We start from the raw sequence: 21,318 nt of genomic DNA, 5'->3' as shown, positions 1-21,318 counted from the left end.
GGGCATGGGTTCAATCCCTGGTCTCCCTGGTCGGGGAACTAAGATTATCCCACATGCTGTGCTAAGATCCCACATGCCGGTGAGGCCAAAAAAATAAAAATAAAAATAAAATAACTTGAAGATCTAGGATTCTACCCGAATTTTCTAACTCCAAGTCGTGGCTAAAAATATATATATATAATAATAATTTGCAGATCTAGGATTCTACCCAAATTTTCGAACTCCAAGCTTATATACTCCTAGTGACAGCACACTGAGCAATGATTCTGAATAGGTGTAATTACATATGTGTAATTACAGCTCTGCACGATAGAGCTTTCTTGAACTGACTCAAAGAGTCAGATCAATTCTAAGAAACATACCACCATCATTTATAAATATTGTTTTGAAATTTCATAATACGTTTGCAAAATAAAGCAGCGGCAATAGTATCTGGAGGAAAATCGGGTAAGATTGCATCTAATCTCTTACCATGCCATTCTGTCTTCCCTGCAGCACCAGAGTTAGCCTAAAAAGCAAGTCTTACTGTGTCACATCCTGTCTTAAAAACCCTCTTAGGTTAATATCCAAACTTCCTAATTGTGCTTATTAGCTCTTTTATAATGGACCCTCTGCATCTCCCTTCAGTCTTAACTTTATCACTCCAATCCATATACTCTAGCCCATATGGGATCATCACTGTGATTCTCACCTGCGTTGGGGGTGGGGATTTTTTCCCCAAGAGGCATTTGACAATGTCTGGAGATACTTTGGTTTGTCATGACTAAAGAGAATGCTTCTGTCATGGCTTTAGAGTGCTTTAATTGTTTGGGGATGGGAAGGCAATCGAACTGTATGTAATGGCAGCATGATGTTGAGAATGTGAAAAGTTAGTTCTTCTCAGCCTTGTCCATAAGAGGGAGGACATCACCTCATATCAGTTTTGATTCCCTGGAACTATTGGCTACTGTTGGGTCTGCTCAGACCTAGAAATGTATGTTGCTCCTGCTGCTGCAAAATACAGAATTAGAACCTGGTGGGCATTCCTGCATAGATTTGCACAGTGTTTAAGATCAGCCCAGTTTGGGTAGAGAGGAAGCAATCTGTGTATTTTGGAAGCTTTGTTAGAATAAAACACACTTAGGGAGTGTATGAGGCCAGTAGCTGCATGAGTGAGCAGGAGGATGTCTTGAAGGTACAAAAAGAGAAGATGGTGAGGGGGTGATTGTTTATTGGTACTTTGCTTACAGGGCTGGCCATGAGAGTATCTTCTCCCTACAGTAGATGACTTAAGGGCCGATGGATAGTGCTAGGAAGTCTGCTTGGTATGCTAAGTGCGAAGTGAGACCTGGGAAGTCTACTACATGAAAGCACATTGCTAGTTGCTCATGGTACTGTATCGATGTCAAGGGGCCCCTTGCATTCGTTAGCAGCATTACATCGATTGTGTTGTCTAGTGCTTTTGTTTTATCCCTTCCCTGTCCATGCCTACCAATCTGGCTTTCTCCTTTAAAACTATAGGAAATGTAAATGGTGTCACTTCCAAGTTTGTGTAGGCAAGAAGAACTTCTCTGTACCATTTACTTTCTACAGTCAGTTTTCACTTATCTTCTTGATTAGGACCTCATCACATCTAAAACAACATATGCTTATAATAACATTAAAGAACCCTCAGTTTTGATTATTTCCTATCTGTTCCTTTGGTGTTAGATGCAATAATTTGATTATGAAAAGAAGTAGGAAGATGGTAGGGGAAAGTTGCCTACCAGAAACTCTCTCTTTCAAGTTAAACAGAAAAGGGTATACCAGCCAAATAATCATCAGCTGTAAGTAAGGAAAGAGGCACAACTCAGTGTCATAAGTCTCAAAAAATAAGAGCAAGATAAATGATTCTGAAGCCAAGTTAAGAGGAATGGTCAAACATGATGAGGCTGCCAACCCTGCCTGTGTTCCTCAGGTACAGTACTGTCTAGTTGATAAAAAAATGTTGAGAATTATCCCTAAAATACCGTTATAAAGGGAAAGAAATAGATTGAGTAGATGTTCTTATCTGAGTGAAGAATAATGGGAATGTCTGTAAGAGGCAAATGCATGTAACAGAAACAAACAACAGGACTGAGGATCAAAAGAGATGTCAGCAGGGCTCAAGGGCTCAAAAGTTCTAATGTATCATTCCCACCACCATGGCCTTGGGATGCACTCTTCAACCAGGTGGGCTGTCTTTGAGTACAGGGCATTTAACAAAATTCTGAATTTCTGAATTCAGAAATGAAAGCACAGCTCTGAAAGCTAAATGAAGGTTACACACAGTCTCGGCTGAGCTCTTCATTTCTCCCATCCATTTCCTTCCACATTGCTATCTCTCAGCCTACAGGAAAAAAAAGTACATAGAACTAAAAATATGAAGCCATTAAACTGTAGATGACTCTGGGAGCCAGTAAGTCACTGAAACTATATGTGAACAACTAGAAACTCTGGACAGAGCCACCTGAGTATGAGCTGGAAAGACAATGACATGACAGTGCAAATAGAAAACATCAGGCAAATAAAATTAAAAAAAACATAGGTATAGCTTAGAAAACTGAAGGAATTTGATCTAGAAGAAAACAAACCAAAGGACAGAAGAATTTCCCATGAGCTGTATAGTCTGTAGCTCATTTGCACTATAGAATATTTTAAGAGAATTTAATTAATGGTACAAGAATTCAAAGAAAAAGTAAAAACAAATTAAATGAGTGAATGGAAAAGAGAGACTGTATATGGAATATCTGAGAGCCAAAATATGATCACATAACTTATTTGAAATAATTAGTAACAACAGGGGGCCAGAGAATACATGGCTAAATATTGATGTATTGATAGAAGGAAAATGCTTCACAGTGAATGCTGATGAAAAGTCAAAGAACCAAAATCCATAATAAAGAAACTAAGAGATATGGAGGACAGACAAGATAATTGGACCTCAGAAACAGAAAAACTGAGTACTTTAACAAAGAGATTACCTAAAGGCATCAAACCAGAAATTTGTTCTTAATATAAAGAACTGACTCTATAAAGTTCAAAATAGCATGATGGGTTCTAAGAAAATCAGATATAGTATATTCAACACTGAGATGTGTGTTGATTATGTCATTGGGCTTCAAGGAATAAAATAATATTCTTTAGGCATTTATACAAAATTTACATCATTTACCACCTATGAGAGGAAATGTTGGCATTATACAATCTCAAGAACAATAAATCAAAGTCTGTAAAATTCTGCATGAAATGAAGTGTGACTCAAGAATTACACGCAACCATGATGCAATTCAAATATCAAGAGCACAAATAGACTTTCACAAACATGAACAAACTTTGGTAATAATAATACTAGTGAGTTCTTTTTAAAAAGTTGTTACCATATGCTTTGTGACCACCTAGAGGGGTGGGATAGGGAAGGTGAGAGGGAGACGCAAGAGGGAGGGGATATGGGGATATATGTATACATATAGCTGATTCACTTTGTTATACACCAGCAGCTAACACAACAATGTAAAGCAATTATACTCCAATAAAGATGTTAAAAAAAAAAAGAAATAAACTGATGAGTATGTTTAAAACAAAAAAACAACAAAAAATAAAATAAAATAAAAAAGTGTTACCATAAAATCCAAGCACTTAAAAGATGAAATAAAATTACTCAGAGGGCTTCCCTGGTGGCGCAGTGGTTGAGAATCTGCCTGCCAATGCAGGGGACACAGGTTCAAGCCCTGGTCTGGGAAGATCCCACATGCCGTGGAGCAGCTAGGCTCGTGAGCCACAACTACTGAGCCTGCACATCTGGAGCCTGTGCTCCGCAACAAGAGAAGCCGTGATAGTGAGAGGCCCGCGCACCGCGATGAAGAGTGGCCCCCGCTTGCCGCAACTAGAGAAAGCCCTCGTGCAGAAACGGGGATCCAACACAGCCATAAATAAATAAATAAATAGAAATTAAAAAAAAAAAACAACTCAGAAATGGAGAAACTGTGGCAAAGGCATGGTGAGAATAGTGACCATATTTGAATATACAACAAACACATAATGATCATACGCATTATGAATGTAGAACAAAGGATACAGTTGATAATGTCCTTGGGTTCCACAGCCATGGACTCAACCAACCTTAGATCAAAAATATTTTTAAAATTCCAGAAATTTCCAAAAAGCAAAACTTGAATTTGCCACACTGGCAACTATTTACAGAGCATTTACATTGTATTTAACACTATTTACATAGCATTTATATTGTATGAGGTATTATAAGTATCTAGAGATGATTTTAAGTATATGGGAGGATATTTGTAGGTTATAAGCAAATACTGTGCCATTTTACATAAGGGATTGAGCATCCAAAGATTTTGTTGTCCGCAAAGGGTCCTGGAACCAATCCCCCGGTACACTGAGCACAACTGTATGTGGGTATCAGAGGTCCCCAGAACCACTCTCAATTTGAATAATTCTCTAGAAGGACTCACAGGACTCGAGATATTATATTCATGTTCATGGTTTATTACAGCAAAAGTTACAGAGTAAAATCAGCAAAGGGAGAAGGCACGTGGGGCAAAATCTGGAGGAAAACAAGCCCAAGCTTCCAAGAGTACTCTTCCAGTTGAGGTGAACAAAACGTGTGCTTAATTTCTTCAGGAGTGATGTGCAACAACAAATGCAAAGTGTTACCAACCAGGGAACCTCACCTGAATCTGGAGTCCAGGAATTTTATGGGAAAAGATATATAAGACATTTGTAATAATCAAAATAGGGAACTCTAGAATGGCTGGACGAGGAACTTAGCAGATCTCCCCAGTGAAACAACCATTTAACTGGTGAAAATTATTAAAACACACACAACCATTTAAAATCTCTGAAAATTGTTCTAAGGACATACAACAAATGGAGAAACATTTATTTAAGAGATCTACTAAATCTCACTAAGAAAAGTGAGAGCTATGGTATTTAAACCACAACCTGCTCCCTTCTCCTACCCCAACCCTGCTCCTTGTTCTGGAAGCTTCATTCCAGGTGGTTGTGGCCAAGAAGACAGGATCTCCCTCTCCAACCAGTTACACAAGGACTACAGTTTCACCAGGACTACAGTTTCACCTCAGATGGTCAGGCTACTGGTGCCTGTCAACTCTCCCCAGTTCCATGTTGCAGAAGCAATATTCCTGGTAGGCACAGCCAAGAAGAGGGCTCACTTCTCCTACTAAATCTCCATTCATAGAGCAGAAGCTCTATCCCAGGTTTGGCATGTCAAGCATGTAGGGGCTCCAATTGTCCCTGCCCCAGCTTACTCATGTTTCGTGTTAGGAGGGGCAAGATGAGAAGACCAGGACCTATCATCTTCCTCCCATGCCCACTTTCAGAATGGGAATGTCACTCAGGGAGAAGTGGGCCACTGTTTCTGCACACAGCTGTGTTGTGTAGTGGCACAGAGGTTCTGCTCTGGGGTAGATGCAAGTTATTAGGATGAAGAGCTCTACAACTCTGCCTGACTGTTTAGAACAAGGATTAGAGAAGTTCATGGGTAAAGGACTTTTGAAAATAATGGTGATCTTGGTCACTATCAATTCTGAAGGGACAGGTAGATCTATGATACCAGTAGCAATGAGTGAAATGGCAAACCAGAAGTTTGCTCATGTCAGAAGTTTAGCAAAGAGAATCAGGGGTAGAGAAAACCATGGAGTCTAGTTGGTTGTACACATTTGCTGGGATACACTCACTCAGAGCTAATTAGAGGAGGAGATGGGGAAGATTTGAAAGTATTACCAAGCTACACATATATCCATCAGTAAGAGGAAGAGCCTATTGGCTCAAGGGGCTTAAGTACAGCCTCTTAACTGACTGAATGATAAGCTGCTTTTAGCCAGGGGATACTCCTAGGAGACCAGGCTTAAAGCTAAAACCACACTTATTCTTGGTGGGCTGGAGGACTGTGCATATTCCCAAGACTGCACTGACTCAGGAGTGACAGGAGGGGCAACTTCCAAGTACTAGTCCCTGGCTGAACGTGAGGCAAAGTCTTAAGCTTACTGAACTGTGAAAGCAGTCTCCAAGTCACACAGATCCACCAGATAATGAGTAAAAATTAACTGACCAAGGGGGCTTAGGTATAATAGTTGAGCAATAAGTGGCTTATACTGACCTAGGAAGACAGGCTAAAAGATAAAAAATGGAAAAATATCTGAACAAGGACATCAGAGCCTTCACACTACTGGGAAAATATGTCACAGAATTAGTTCAGCCAAGTCATTAAACAAATAAACGAATGAACAAACAGAAAGAAGTAGCCCTGGTGGTCAGGGAGGGGAGAGCAGTATCCAGACGTGCTACAGTCTGTTATCTAAAATGTCCAGTTTTCAACAGAAAATTGTGAAACATACACAAAAAAGGAGAGTGTGACCCATACATAGGAGTACATACAGGCAATAGAAACTGCCCAGATGTTGCACTTAGCAGACAACTACACCAAAGCTATTATAAATATTTTCAAAGGGATTTGTGGGAATTAAGGGAAACTGTGCTTAAAGAATTAAAGCAAAATAAGAAAACAATGATTTATCAAGTAGATAATGTTAATAAAGAGATTAAAATTATATATATTTATATATCTATTTTTCAACTTTTCAATTCCAAAATTTCTATCATTTGGGGATTATTTATCTATCTACCTATCTACCTATCTATCCCTGTCTGTCTGTCTGTCTATCTATCTAAAATGCTTGAAAGCACAATAATCTAAATGAAAAATTCACTAGAGGGGCTCAACAGTAAATGTGAGTTAGCAGAAGAAAGAATCTGCAAACTTGAAGATAGATCAATAGAGATTATATGGTCTAAATAGAAGAAAGAAAAATGAATGAAGATAAACAAAGCATCAGAGAAATATGGGACATCATTAAGTGTACCAACATGTGTATGATGGCAGTCCTGGAAAAAAAGGAGAGAGAGAATAGGACAGAAAAAATATTTAAAGAATTAATTTTTGAAGATGTCCTAAATTTGAGGAAAAACACTAATTTACACATCAGTGAGCTCTAAGTAGGATCAGTACAAAGGAATTCATTCACATCCAGACTCATTATAATAGAAATGTTGAAAGTCAAAGAGAAAATCTTGAAAGCAGCAAGAGAAAAGTGGCTCATCATATACAAAGGCCGACAATAAGATTAACAGCTGATGTCTCTTCAGAAACAATGTAGGCCAGAGGCAGTGAGTTGACATTGAAAGTGCTGAAAAAAATATAACATCAACTAAGAATCCTATAGCCAACAAAAGCATCTTCAAAAGTGAAAGTGAAACAAAGATGTATCCAGGTAAACAAAAAAACAGAATTCATTGCTAGTATACCTGCCTTATAAGAACTACTAAAAGAAGTTCAGGAAGTGAGAGCAGACAGTGATTTGAATCAACATGAAAAAACAAAGAGCTCCAATAAAGGTAATTATGTAGGTAATGATAAAAGAGTATAATCACACATTTCTTTTTCTTTCTTCTTTTAACTGATTTAAAAAGCAATTGCATAACACAATCTATAAAATTGTATTGTTGGGCCTATAACATATAGAATCGTAATATATTTGATAATAAAAAATGAATGAAGCTACATTGAAGAAAGGGAATGACACCAGATGGTACCGCTAATCCACAAAAAGAAATGAAGAGAGACAGACATGGTAAATAATAAGCTTTTTTAAAAAAAAACTCTATAAATATATCTGAGCTCTCCGTTCTTCACTTCATAAAAAGAAGTTTTTATAAAGCAATAATTATAACAATGTATTTTTGAGTTTGAAACATATATAGACATTATATGAATAACAATAATAACACAAAAAGGAGGACCAGAAGAAAGCTATCTAAGAGTAAAGTTTCTGTATCTTACTGGAATTAAGTTAGTATAAATATGAAGTAGATTCTGATAAATTAAGATGTATGTTGTAAGCCCTAGACCAACCACTAAGAAAGTAGCTCTTAGTTACTTGGCTATTTAGTTAAGAACCATCAAAGGAATTAAAATAATATGCTAGGAAATATTCACTTAAGACAAAAAGAAGTAGTAAAGGAGGAAAAGAGGAACAAAATAGGACAACTGGGGACTTCCCTGGTGGCGCAGTGGTTAAGAATGCGCCTGCCAGTGCAGGGGACACGGATTCAAGCCCTGGTCTGGGAAGATCCCATATGCTGCAGAGCAACTAAGCCCGTGCACCACAACTACTGAGCCTGTGCTCTAGAGCCCGCGAGCCACAACTACTGAGCCTGCGTGCCACAACTACTGAAGCCCGTGCACCTAGAGCCCGTGCTTCACAATAAGAGAAGCCACAGCAATGAGAAGCCCACACGCCACAACGAAGAGTAGCCCCCTGCTCGCCTCAACTAGAGAAAGCCGGCACGCAGCAATGAAAACCCAATGCAGCCAATAAATAAATAAATAAATAAATTAATTAATTAATTTAAAAAAGGAGAACTGTGTAAGTACTATTATGTCAGCATTTCATGATGTGGGTGGTCTTTCAACACTCAATAATCTGATAGTTTTTAGGTCAAATAACTTTCCTTATTTAGACTTATTTTCCATTGAATAGTATTCCATTCATGGTACCCCTTGTGTTTGAAATCTTTTAAGCAAATTAATATGAATTCTGAAACAAATTTTATTTCAGCTGATTCCTATATTAAGTTTTTTGCTTCATCACCCTCCCCTTAAAAATACTATGTTAATAGTAGAACGTACTCACCAAGATACACACAAAGGTATACATTGAGATACATACTTTATTTTGTACCATTAGGTGTTTAACTACATACCCACCTGATATTTGTTCTCTGACACTACCAATATTGACATAAAGATACATTCATTTATGAATGTATTCTGTCACTATACATATCCAGAGAGATAAAAGTGGCCATTAGTTTTGGAATTATTTAAGTTGAATGCATCAAAACAGCCATCTCATGGCTCACTGAATACCCTAACATCTTTTAAAAAGGAGTGTATTTTTGTGTGGGTGTCTATAGTAGAAGGTACATAGTAATAATTAATGGTGTTCATAATTACACAAACACACAGCATTGTGCCTAGTAATATATAACAATATATTATTTAGAAATACATATCATCTCTATATAATTCTATATGTTCATAAAATACAACTTTAAATAATGACATGCATGTATATATATGCACACGTGTGCATGCATGTGCATGCACGCACACACACACACACAAGAACACCACAGTCTGCCATGAAGCATTATAGATGTACTTTGTGTGCTAAGAAACATGGGTGTGCTCCTGGTATTACTCTCTCACAATTCGGCAGAATCATTATGTATACAGCCATGAGAATCGGACTGCCTGCATTTAACTTCCAGCTCTGCCATTTGTTGGATGTGTGACCTGGTATCTATAAAATATAATAATATTGTCTTCTTCACGATGTACTTGTGAGGATTAAGTGCCATCTTAATGCATGTAAAATCCTAGAAAGCACCAGGCAAGTAGTAAGTGCTCAATAAATTTTAGCTATTGTTATTGATCTTTTGATTCTGCTCCTTCAGGAGATAAACGTTTCTTTTACATCTTGAGCATGTGTTACATTTAGATAATGCTTCTCATCTAAGAACAGATCTTCAAAATATGTTTTTCATTTTGATGGTATCTATAACTGTCACACCTTTATTTGTGATCCTCTTAGAGTTTACACATTATAATATACAACTATGAGCATGTCATGGATTTTACCCAGGTGAAGGTTGATTCCCAGGAATGACAGGTGTATTTATATTTTTTTCATGGACATTTTGTGTGTTGTATAAATAAGGTTGGGTGTATGATGATGATGTACTATTTTGAGAACCTTCCATGTGGTCTGCCTGGTCTCTCCGTGTTCCTATGCCTTTTATACACGAGGACAGAAGATGTTTGTTTCTTTTGTTCACTGTTATGTCCTCAACACCTAGAAGAGTGCCTGGTATATAGTCACAAATGAGCATATTGTGGTACCTCATAATCTAAAACTATTCATTTACTTCCCAGTATCTACCAAAGTCCATTGATTTTATTCTAATCTCAAAGCGCTTTTGTATAACTATTCTTAAAATATGCTTGACACTTCTGTTAAGTTGAAGTTTGCTATTATCTGAGCATACCCCTCTTCCTTCCTTTTTGTGTATAGAGATACTGTTTTATCTACCTGTGAAATCTGATGCCATCACTTCTTTCATTAAAAACCCCACCCGTCTATCAAGACCAGCTTCAGACTTTACCACATCAATTCTACTCACCTGCATGCTATAGCCTCTCTCTTCTGAATGCTCCTGGCTTTATCAATATATCTTTGCTGGGTCATTTAGCCATGTTTATATTCTAGTACAGTTATTTGTGTGTGCTTAGTCTCCCTTCAGGACAGGGGATGTTGTCTGCTTCACCTTTGTACCCTCCATAGTGCATATAGGAATGTAGCAAATATTTAGTAAGGACCTTTTCAGTGCCAGTTGCTGAGTTCAGTGGCAGTTGGCTTCATAGGATGTGAGTGATATTCTCTTCCTGTGTTCTCTAAAATATTTGCTAAATAAATAATTAAACAAATTCACGTTTTGAGCAACATGGTGCTACATTACAGGCCCTGGACTTGGTATTGGATATACTGGGTTAAAATCCAGACTGTGTAACTTAGGGATGATAACATGCTCCCCCTAAGAGCCTTGGTTTTCTGTTCGAAAGTAGGAATGATAGACCCACGTTGTGGTGTTAAATGAGATAACATATCGGAGGGGGTGGAGGGCTCATAACCAAAGTGTTTGGACTAGAGAAGGTTTCAAATAAAAGTGAGCCTCTTCCTTTCCTATAAAAGTGCTATTTGAATAAAAGTAAAATGTCTGGTTCCCAAAGGTGTCCTTAGCTTTTGTTGTTGTTGTTCTGGCCCTGGCTCCATCAGTCTTCTTTGAACGGGCCAAGCAAGCTTCTACAAGGCCTGGCCACCAGAGATGTTACGGGGCCTGCCTATACTGCTGCTCTTTTCTTTTTCTAGCAGCATTCTGGCAAGTATGTATTTGTTTGCTGTGGTGGTTATAAACTGCTGCTTCCCTCCTGTTCTTCATGAAATACTTACAGGACTCAAGTTTTGTTTAGTGTCTTGTTTTGCTTTGTTGTGTCTACAGCATACAGAATTACTACCATTTGTGAGGGCATTTTCGCTTTTGCAAAATGCCTTCATATCCATTATTTCATGTGGTACCATTGACAAGTCAGTGAGCATGGTAGGGCAGGGACCAGTGCCATCAGATGCCTTTTACAAATGAGGAAATAGAACCTCAGAGTTTAAGGGGTCTGCATACAGCTTAAAAGTGGCAATGGAGGTCTAGCAAGCACAAGCCACCTGTCTACTAATTTGGTGCCCTCTCCTTCTACTCTGCTTACCCTGGAAGCAAAGGCAGACTCTGGCATCCTTCATCCTGACGATCCCCTCCTTTCTTCTCTGCAGAGGCGTCCATCCTGAGCTACGACGGCAGCATGTACATGAAGATCATCATGCCCATGGTCATGCACACCGAGGCAGAGGACGTGTCCTTCCGCTTCATGTCCCAGCGAGCTTATGGGCTGCTGGTGGCTACTACCTCCAGGGACTCTGCTGACACCCTGCGTTTGGAGCTGGATGGGGGGCGCGTCAAGCTCATGGTTAACTTAGGTATCGTATGAAGTACCCTCTGCCACTCTGTTTGGGCTTGTCTTCCCTTTCTTTTCTGATTTTCATTGGTTTGACTGAATTCTTTGTTTGTTTCTTGAAATTTAGCTGCTCACCTCTTGTTTAATAGGCCAAGGATAAATCCCAACAGCAACAAACACCTTCTCCTTGTTTCTGCATGAGGTTTTGATGTCAATTTCTGGTTTCTGACAGTGGTGGTTTCTTTACTAGAAGATTTGTTTTCTAAGTTTCCTTTCTTGGTTTTTTGGAATCGTTTAGCTTTGTGTAAAACACGCTACTTTGGTCCATCTTTTGATCAGTCACATTCCCATTAAGTCCAACTCCTTGGTCACCACTCAAAACAGTCAAAGCAGAGGACAGGGACAGGGCATGAGATGGAAGCAAAATGGGAGGGTGGTGTTTGAAAGAAGGAAGCCATGTGAGTGGGATGAGAAATGCATTGTTTGAAGCTCCACAAGGACTATTCACATGGGAAATTCTGGTGGCCTTGATGACACTAGTATCTCCTTATATTTACTTTCTCCTAGTGGGGAGCACAAGTCACATTATTTCTGTTGTCCCATCGGGGAAAAATTCTATAAGTTTAGAGTCTCTGACACATGGAAGGATGGTGCGGCTCCTGATATGTATCCCTTCTTCCTTCCTGACATTCCTACCCTCACTCGGCAGCCCTTTTTATAAAAATTATTAAGTCACACTGTTACCAGTTACTCTGTTCTTATATAATACATATCCATTTTTCCTTAGTGTTGAAAAATTATGACAGTTTCAAATTTGTAGCTTTATTGAGAGAGGACCTGTTCTTTTACTATAATTACCTATAATGATACTTTGGAAATTCCTCTTTTATGGCCTCACATCCTCTCAGGCTGCTGACCTTCTTGACTGGATTCTAATCAATCTTCTATGGAGAGTGAGGACCTCTTGGTTTTTGGAAGGAAAAAAAGCAATCTCTATTTCTGCTGATTCTACTCAGTAGAAAGTCAGTGCCCTGGGTTGACAGGATTAGTGATACAGCTGAGCTCAAACTTTCTAAGCCTCTGATTTGTTTGGCTATGTAGAATATGTTTAGATACACAACTCCTTCATAAAGATGTCAGTGGAGTGGCTTATCAGAGGCATGGAGAAGACATGATGGACAAATGTATCAGATGCAGGACGATACACAACCCTAGGTGGCCTGGTGGGAAGGTGGGAAATCAATACCAGTCTTATCTGCTGTCAGGTCAACTGGTCACTCTTGAAAAATGCCTGTACGACAATCCTAAAAATCTCTAGGACACAGAAGACTGTTTTGAGCAGTGGCTTGTTTAGTTGTGTCTTTCTTTTTTTTTTTTTTCCAAGTTGCAGCTTTTACAATACTATGCCCTTTTTCTTTTCCAAGCACATTTGATTTCTGTTGTCAGTGTGTCTCTTGGTTTTTCTTTGGTTTGTGTATGTGTGTGTTTGGTTATTTTGGATTTTGTGTTTCTATTTTGCTAGATCTTTGTGGGTGTTCTTGAGTTTCCAATCCTCCCCACCATCAGCCATGGTAAATCAAAAGATGGTATTCAACCCTTCAAAGGCCCAAAGCCTGCGGCCCGCATAGCAAACAGCCTTGAGAACAGAGTGTACTGAGCAGCCTGCAGGGACTGGCATTCCCCTGTCCCCCTCACCTTCCCCTCCCTACACCATCCTCCCCACCTGAAAACCAACCAACCAGCGTGCATACCTGAAACCAACCACCAGTAGCCTACTGTCAAGTTCTCTGAAAAACAACAGAAGAAATAAAAATAAAAAATAACCCCTCCCACAACTAAAACGAAAACAAATGTGACCTCCTAACTAGCTCACAGAAAAGAAGATAGGGTCAGTTTTTAACTGTCTATTTCAAGGTAAGAGAGAGCCAGAGATATAAGGAATATTCAGCCCCATGGGGTCCTGGGGAAATGCACATTGCCTTTAAACAGACAACTTTTTTTTTTTCCTTTTTAGATGTTGTTTTGTAAGATTAGAAGGCCAACTATGACAGGTCTCACATCTTAGAAGGAAAAATGGAGGTGGAGGGAGATAAAAGGGGATGACGAAAGAGATGAACAGGTTCTCTCTCTCTCTCTGTCTCTCTTTCTCTCCCTCTCTGTCTCTCTCTCTCACACACATGCACATGTACACACAGTCATAGATCCCAGGTGTATTCCTAGAAGCATTATTTTTGCATTTTAAACTGTCAGGAAAATCTGGGAGGTGTGCTTTTTTGAAAGACTCTGCTTTTGCCTCCTGGCTCCTTTCTGCACGTGATCATTGTAGCTCCTCCTAAGTTGAGGCATCTTAGGCAGAAGAGCACTGTTCTTCTCTAGAAACAGTGGTCACTTCTTGTTTCCCTGAAGGGTAGGGTTCACCACAACTACTGGTTTGAATTTACTTTCTTTCAAACCTAACACAGAAAACTGAACTTAAATTCCTTGTACGTGTGTACACAACTCTTCATACTCATGCTTTGTTTGAAGGTTCTGTTCCCCCCCTCCCCAGAATATAGCCCTTCATAAATGCTTTTTTTTCTCCTTGTCATGAATTCATATTACCCTTTTTTTTTCATTATAGTAGAAAACATCTCCAAACAGCGTGTGCATTTACGTACACAATCCCCAAAACTAATTTCAAAGGATCCCTCCCTCCATTTAAGTTGTGTCTCTTTTCTAGCACAGGCACGAATGATATTCCAATTTATTTCAAATTGTTCACACATAAAAGGTCATGATGTAAATGTCTGTATTTTTCTGATGTAACGTGTCTCTTAAATATCAAGGGGACTAGGCTTTTCCAAGGGCCTTGCTTTCTGAAGATAGCCAGCCGTGGCAATAGCAGCCATGAGCAATGTCCAGCTACACATAGCACGTTTTTAAAAGCTTTGAGGTTGGCCATTGACCAATCATATTTTTATCTCTTAGTATTAAAAGATACAATAATAATTTTTAATATTATAGTATTTTTAAATATTTTGAAAACCTTATTCTAATCTCACAGTAACTTTCTGAGATAAATCAATAGTGTTTTTATGATTGCTTGATAGATGTGAAACAAAGAAAGTAGGTCACAGAGGTGGGACTACCCATGTTTCTAAACTACTCAGTCATCATGGGTTATCCGTCACCTCCACAGATCAATACTGTGGATCAGTGATGTGACAGACTTAATGACTTCTAACTGCTTTCATGATGGTCACCTTTTAAACATGCACGGAAGGCATCTTCTTCTTAGTGCTTGGTTTGAATTGAGCCATACAGCAGAAAAGCCCATCAGTATTGGTACAGCCTCATTCATGGGCCTGTAAGAATCCTCAGCAGAATGCAGGCAACCCTTCTTCAGTGGTGGAGGCTTGTAGGCAGTGCCATGCAGCTTGGTTAATTGCATTCAGATTCTCCAGATGTTATCTTTCTGGAAGCATGGACTTGCAGTCTACTGTTTACCGTATGCACCACTGAAGACATAAGACTCCTAGAAACATTCACCTCTTCCGTGCTCAACCTGAAGCTCATCAATATAGAAAATAATAATTTCTCCTTATTTACTAAAATTAAATGAAAAAACTGAAACAGAATGAACAGCACACACACCACACACACATACCCACATCCCTCAAATACCATGCCAAGGCTCAGGCAGAGAGAGAACTTCGGCTGCTACTGGAGATCTAAAGGAAACTGCCTTCCCAGGTCAGTTCTTCTGATTCATTTTTCATTAAAAAATACATCATCACTATCAAGACCACCCTCTCAGACCCTGTGAACAAGGAACTGGGGTAGATTTTTCTCCTCAAACTTATTCTTCAAGTAAAGTAGCAAAATAATTTTTCACTTCTTGACTTAACATACCCAGTTGTCTGCTATCTTGAAAGCTCCATGTCCTCACGTTGGTTTAAAGACACCATTCAGTTCATGGAACCACTTGAGTGAGCCCAGAAGGACAAGCCCAACCCAACACCTCTGCCTAGACCAGATCCTTGACTAAGAATAAATCCTCAGCAGCACAGAAACCAAAGCAGAAAACCACTTCTTGTTTAAAGTTCTTGGGTTTGTTGCTTTAGGCTCACTCTTTCCCTTTCCCTCTCTGAAGCATGCCCATACTTCTGCTTCCCCTCTTTCTTGAATCCATCAGTGAGGGGCATTTCTCCAGCCTCGGGTGATGGTAGGCGAACCGGCAGCTGAGGCCCCACTTCTTCCTCCCTCCCTGCCCTCCCCTTCCCCAGTCCTCACCAGGGGCATGGCCTCCTCTGTCCGGTGATCGTACCAGTTGCTCCAGGGCTGTTTGCTCCCACTTTTCTGTTGCGGTTGACGACACATGACAAACCTAACCGCACGAAACCAAACCCAGATTTTTCTCAAGAGATGTTCTTCTGGGGAACAAATAAGCTTCCTGCCCCCTTCCTCAGAATGCTTGGGTGTTATAAATTGCTCCTATCTGGATTCACGTAGTTTCATTCTGCCCTGTCATTTGCCACTGGTTTCTTTATCGCTTGCTTCAAATGGTTTATTTCAGGAAATTCAAATCGTGGCATTATCTTCCACAAGTCCTCCAAAACTATTGGGTTAACCTTAGCTAGAAGAAGAGCACAGTTTCTAACTGTATTTTTTTCCTGTAATTTTCTCCTTTTCTTTATCGTTTTACTTCTACCTTTTAATGTCTGGCTTTAAACAAATTCTTAAAGGAATTCCCACCATTGAAAACCAAACTTAGGTTCAACTGGGCAGCCTGGTAACAGTTAACCTGAGACATTTCTCCGACCATTCTGCCCAACCCATACTAACACCCATTGACTCTGCTCTAGACCTTTTACACTGTGTGTCCCTGACTCCAAAGAGATATTAATAAAAGGACAGATACTCTGATCTCTGGCACACAATACCTTGTCTGGTGACCAGCACAAGAAAATTAGCCACCCTTTATTCCCTCTCTTTCCCATTAAAAAAAAAGAATTTTCTTTCTTCAAGATGCAGGATCACAGAGTAAAATAGGTAGGATGTCAAAGGTGCCCAAGACCTCCTCCCCATGTGCCTGTCTCGCCTTCTCCTCAAATGCTGTGGGCGCTTGATTCAGTCTGAGCATTCAGGCAGGAAGACGGAGATGGGCTTCATGAGCGAGTTGGTCTGGGGGCCTTTGAAACCACAGCGGAGACCCCAATCAATTATGATAACATCATACAACTCCTTTTACCCAGCACCCGAGCCCGCCTCTCTAAAATCTGGGATGGGTGTTTGTGCGGTTAGCTGTTTGCAAGTGGCCATTTTATGACAGAAAATGACCAGGTGGTGTTAACCCTTTCCTTACCTCTGAGGATAATGGCAAATCTGCCTACATAAATTTCTATAGCATTTGGGGCCTGACCTGAGGAGAGAGGGTGGAGGGAGTTTGGTTTTAGAAAAAGAGAAAGGGTTAAATACTGCACTGAGAAACTTCATGGACAGATTTTTTAAAATGATACAATATGTCAGACTGGTGATATATCTTTGAAATACTAAAACCAAAATTGTCTTGATGCTACTTTTAAAGATAAATTTTAAGAAAAACCAATTGTAGAGGGAAACAAACTAAAACCTGCATTTGGTGGGGAAATTTTTGCAGTATTTTCCAAGTTTAACAAAATTAATATTTCAAAGTCCAATTTTGAAATACTTTATCTAAGTGAATAGGATTTTTGAAAGAAAAAAAAGAAGCATACTCAGTGTCTATTGTGGATATATATGTATACCAGTATATATCTCTATACATACGTGTATATATATATGTGTGTGTGTGTATATATATATGTATCCAACTTTACTAAACAATATACTGTACATATACACCCACCCTTAAACTTGTGCATACTGTATATATATATATAAAATGGCCACATTTCTTGCGTGTGTCTGTCCCCGGAAGGGTGGACTGATTGTTTTTGGATGTCTGCAGCTGTTACCTTGAAGGATGCAATTTCATCTTTCATTTATTTTTCCCCATCTAGACTGTATCAGGATAAACTGTAACTCCAGTAAGTTTTCCCTCAAGTTTCATTTTGTTCTTTAAAAAAAAAAAAAAAAGAAAACTGACTTTATTTTGTTTACTGTTTTATGAGCTGTTTTTTATTTGAATTGTTTTATTTTTTGACAGTGGAGTTGGGGGGAACTGGGGTTGACAAGCTGAAGGGCTGGGGTGATGGTTTGGGCGGAGTGTGGCCCAGGGCGTGGTTTCGGAATTGCGGCAGGTCCTCTCTTCTTTCCTTGCATTTGTTCTATATGCAGAAAAGGAGGAAAGGGTACCTGGATAATGACATAGTTTGAAAATGAATTGAAATGGTAATTTGTTGTTTTGGGAAGATAACTCGAAGGGGTGGACCAAAAGCATTAGAGCAACCAGAATGCACTTCTCCACTACCAGAAGCTTCAGAAAATGAGAGCAAAGTTCATGACCCACAAGGTGGCTGCCAACTCTGACGTTCCTTTCTTGGCATTTATCGCTGTAGGGTTTTATTTATTTATTTTTTCCCCTAAGGAGGGTGGGCAAAGCATTGCTCTTGGTAGTAATGCAACATTTTAACCAAAGACTTGAGATACATTCTACCTCTTCTGCATAAAGAATGGCAGACTATTATTTTTACCTCATTCCATTCAAATATTCCACCTCTTGAAGAAGGGTCTTAATGAGGAACAGGCTGAATACTACTCACGCATTTCTTCCTCTGTCTCAGAAGTGCACATTAACCGGAGTCATGAAGTAGGGGAATAGGAGGAGAAAGAGGAGAGATGGGCATGAGGGAAAGAATAGAACTAGGTGATAAAATGAAGAAAGGAAGAAATATACTTTGAGCTCTATAGTGTGTTATATTAGTTAAGGCAATTAAATAACAACTAAGCAACTAGGGTAATTGGTTAGGGTGATAAGCTACAACAGACAATCCCAGCATTTCAGTGGCTCAACAAAAAAGGTTTCTTTCTTGTTCGGGCAAAGTCCAATGCCAGTTGAGCAGCTCTCCTGGTCAGCTGTCTTCAAAGAAGTAATTCAGGCATCTAAGATTCTTCCATGAGTTGGGTTCAACAACCTTGGAGTTTTTCACTTCCAGTTCTATCCATAGGGAAGAGAGAGAGAGAGCTTGGATAGTTATGCAATATGTTTTATTGCCTTGCCTAAAAATGCCATACATCACTTCTGCTTATATTTTGTCAGACATGGTTCCATCTTAAACTCAGAGGAAACTGGGAAATACAGTCTTCCTGTGGACCAGGAAGACAAAATTGGATTGATTGAGCATCTAACACACATGGTTCTCAGTATTATCTCCTGAAACACACATGATTCTCAGTATTATCTCCTGATTTTTTGCTTCTTTCCTTGCTAGGGTCTTTCTGTAGGAACAAACTCAGAAAAGAAGATAGCCTCTTACATTTCATTTACTTGTTTATCCCATCCTTCTAAAAATTTTAAAGGTGTTAGCTGGTTTAACCTTCTTTCTTGGGAGATATATTATCAGGATGACAAACTAATAAAGCCCAAATCCACTTCTGGGTGGCAAATGTTCCATATAAATGAACAACAACAACAAAAAGAAATGTAAAAAATTGATATAAACAGCAGCTTCCTAAAGTATAGTGCTTTCTGCTTGTCTTGGCATCACTTTCAGTTAATTTAAGCTATGTCCTATATTGCTGTGTTTAAATATTTCTAATTAGCCAGAAATTTCTCATGATATTTAGATCATTACAAGTCTAATTGAAACATCCTTTTTCTCCGAAGACTGGCATTTTCTCTTTCTTTAAGCAGCTTTATTGATACATAATTTCCATACCACAGAGTTCATCCATTGTAAGCCTACAGTTTAGTGATTTTTATTAAATTTCTAGGGTTGTCCAAATAACACCATATTCACATTTTAGAACATTTCCAACACTCCCCAAATTTCTCTTATGTCCTTTTGCAGTTAATCCCTGCTCCTCCCCATAGTCCTAGACAGCTGCTGGTCTGCTTTTGTCTCTATAAACCTGCCTTTTCTGGGCATTTTGTATAAATGGAATCATATAACATGTAGTCATCTGTGTCTGGCTTCTTAAAAAAATACAGAATATCTATAGAAAACTTTTTCTTTCCCTTTTGCATTAGTTTCCAGAAGGAAATAAGATGAAAGCTGAGCATGAAGGTGGAAAACGCCTTCCAAAGTTGAATCTGGCACCTTCTGGCTTCAGAGACTTATTTGCAGAACAGAGAACTGAGGGAGTTATTTGATCAGGGTATCAGGGCCTGCTTTTTGTGTTCTATCCCTACTTTATCTTACATTTAATTCCATATATTCCATCTGATCAGCCATGGAGAGTCATCATAAGACAAGTTCTCAAATTCTTTCTCCTGGGAATACAGTGATTCTTCTCCAGGACACAGATGCCAGCAGATTTTCTAAACCTGAGAAAAGATGTTCTATTCAGAGCCACCAAAAACAGCATCGAGAGGAAATGCACACAGCAAAGATGCGTTCCCGACTTTGATCACAGAATAGAAAGAATGTAACTGGTTTAAATCAATATTTAGGTAAAAAGCCAAGATTGGATTTTGAAAAATCAATTTTGAATTCTCATGATAAATCTTTAATATACTAAGGAAGTTAGTTTTGGTGAAAGCATCAGAGAAAGAATACATAGTGCCCACTAGTTGCACAGGGGTTGAATAGAAACAAAACAAAACAAAACACAAGCTCTTCAAACTAATCTAAGTCCTTTAATGCTGAGGTGTATAGATGTGTACCCAGGGTAATGTAGAGTCACAAAGTGTATGTGATACATTTTCTTGAAGTTAATTGTTGATTTGGAGTAAAAACTTGAATTGAAAGCAAAGTGATATATGATGCAGAAGAATGCAAATAAACATGAATCTTATTTAATAGATAAATCTTATTCTTATGTTTTAAGAAAAAACATAAGAATTCAAAGACCTATCATTTTTATTGTGTATCTTCTCTATTCCATTCCCACCATTATTGGCACTTGGGTAGAAAAGTTTGAGAAGACTATACAGCTAAATTAGGAGATAAAACTAATTAGGTGACTAGAACTTCTAAACCCCTCTTCTCACATACATATCAGAGTTCATAGTTCAACCTGTTATAGAATCTCAAGTTGTTTCTGTAATCTCAAGTTGTGTGGATCCTGTCTCTTACACAGTTTTTCACTGGAAGAGTACAAGAAATAAGATTGATTTGCAGCCTGAGCGTGAGAGGGAAGGACTTTCCACTTACTCCTGAGCTCCCGCTGGCATTTCAGTAGCTGTCATAGGGTGTAATTGCTCAAGTTGCAACACAAAACTTTTTTCTCTTGAAGGGACATAGTGAATTAAACTTTAAGTTTGGATATAAGTTCATGAATTTTTCCAGTTAATTCTTTTTTAGAATGCCTGTTCTGTGAAAAGTCAGTCAGGTAACATACTGAATGACATCATCTGTTTCTTTTTTCCTGTTCATCTGCCTCAAAATATTGTTCAGGGAAATGGCTATTTCCAAGGGTTTGTGTGACTGTCTTTTTAATGGCAAGAAGAACATGAAGAAGGACCATCTTCCAGTGTGAGGAGAAAACAACTGGACATGATAGAGGGCAGTGATCACAAGACAAAAAGCCTT

At 38.9% G+C, this 21,318-nt stretch overlaps 1 protein-coding gene across 17 annotated transcripts in view; it reads left to right on the top strand.

The window, feature by feature from the left end:
* NRXN3 (neurexin 3) overlaps positions 1 to 21,318 on the top strand; it is a 1,723,243-nt gene that overhangs the window by 676,967 nt on the left and 1,024,958 nt on the right. For 12 of the 17 annotated variants that reach the window (XR_014242461.1, XR_014242462.1, XR_014242463.1 and 9 more), the window contains 2 exons: positions 11,484 to 11,687; positions 17,686 to 17,712. Coding sequence is in view for 14 of the 17 variants with exons in the window: in XM_082384654.1 (XP_082240780.1) it covers positions 11,484 to 11,687; positions 17,686 to 17,712 (231 nt within the window). In the remaining 3 variants the exon portion in view is untranslated. The remainder of the gene's footprint in view (positions 1 to 11,483; positions 11,688 to 17,685; positions 17,713 to 21,318) is intronic. The other 5 variants (XM_082384655.1, XM_082384667.1, XM_082384664.1 and 2 more) reach the window with 1 other exon arrangement.

The sequence above is a fragment of the Balaenoptera borealis genome, assembly GCF_965194805.1.
Source record: "Balaenoptera borealis genome assembly, chromosome: 3".
NCBI lineage: Eukaryota > Metazoa > Chordata > Mammalia > Artiodactyla > Balaenopteridae > Balaenoptera > Balaenoptera borealis.
This window is presented reverse-complemented; position numbering and strand designations above follow the sequence as displayed.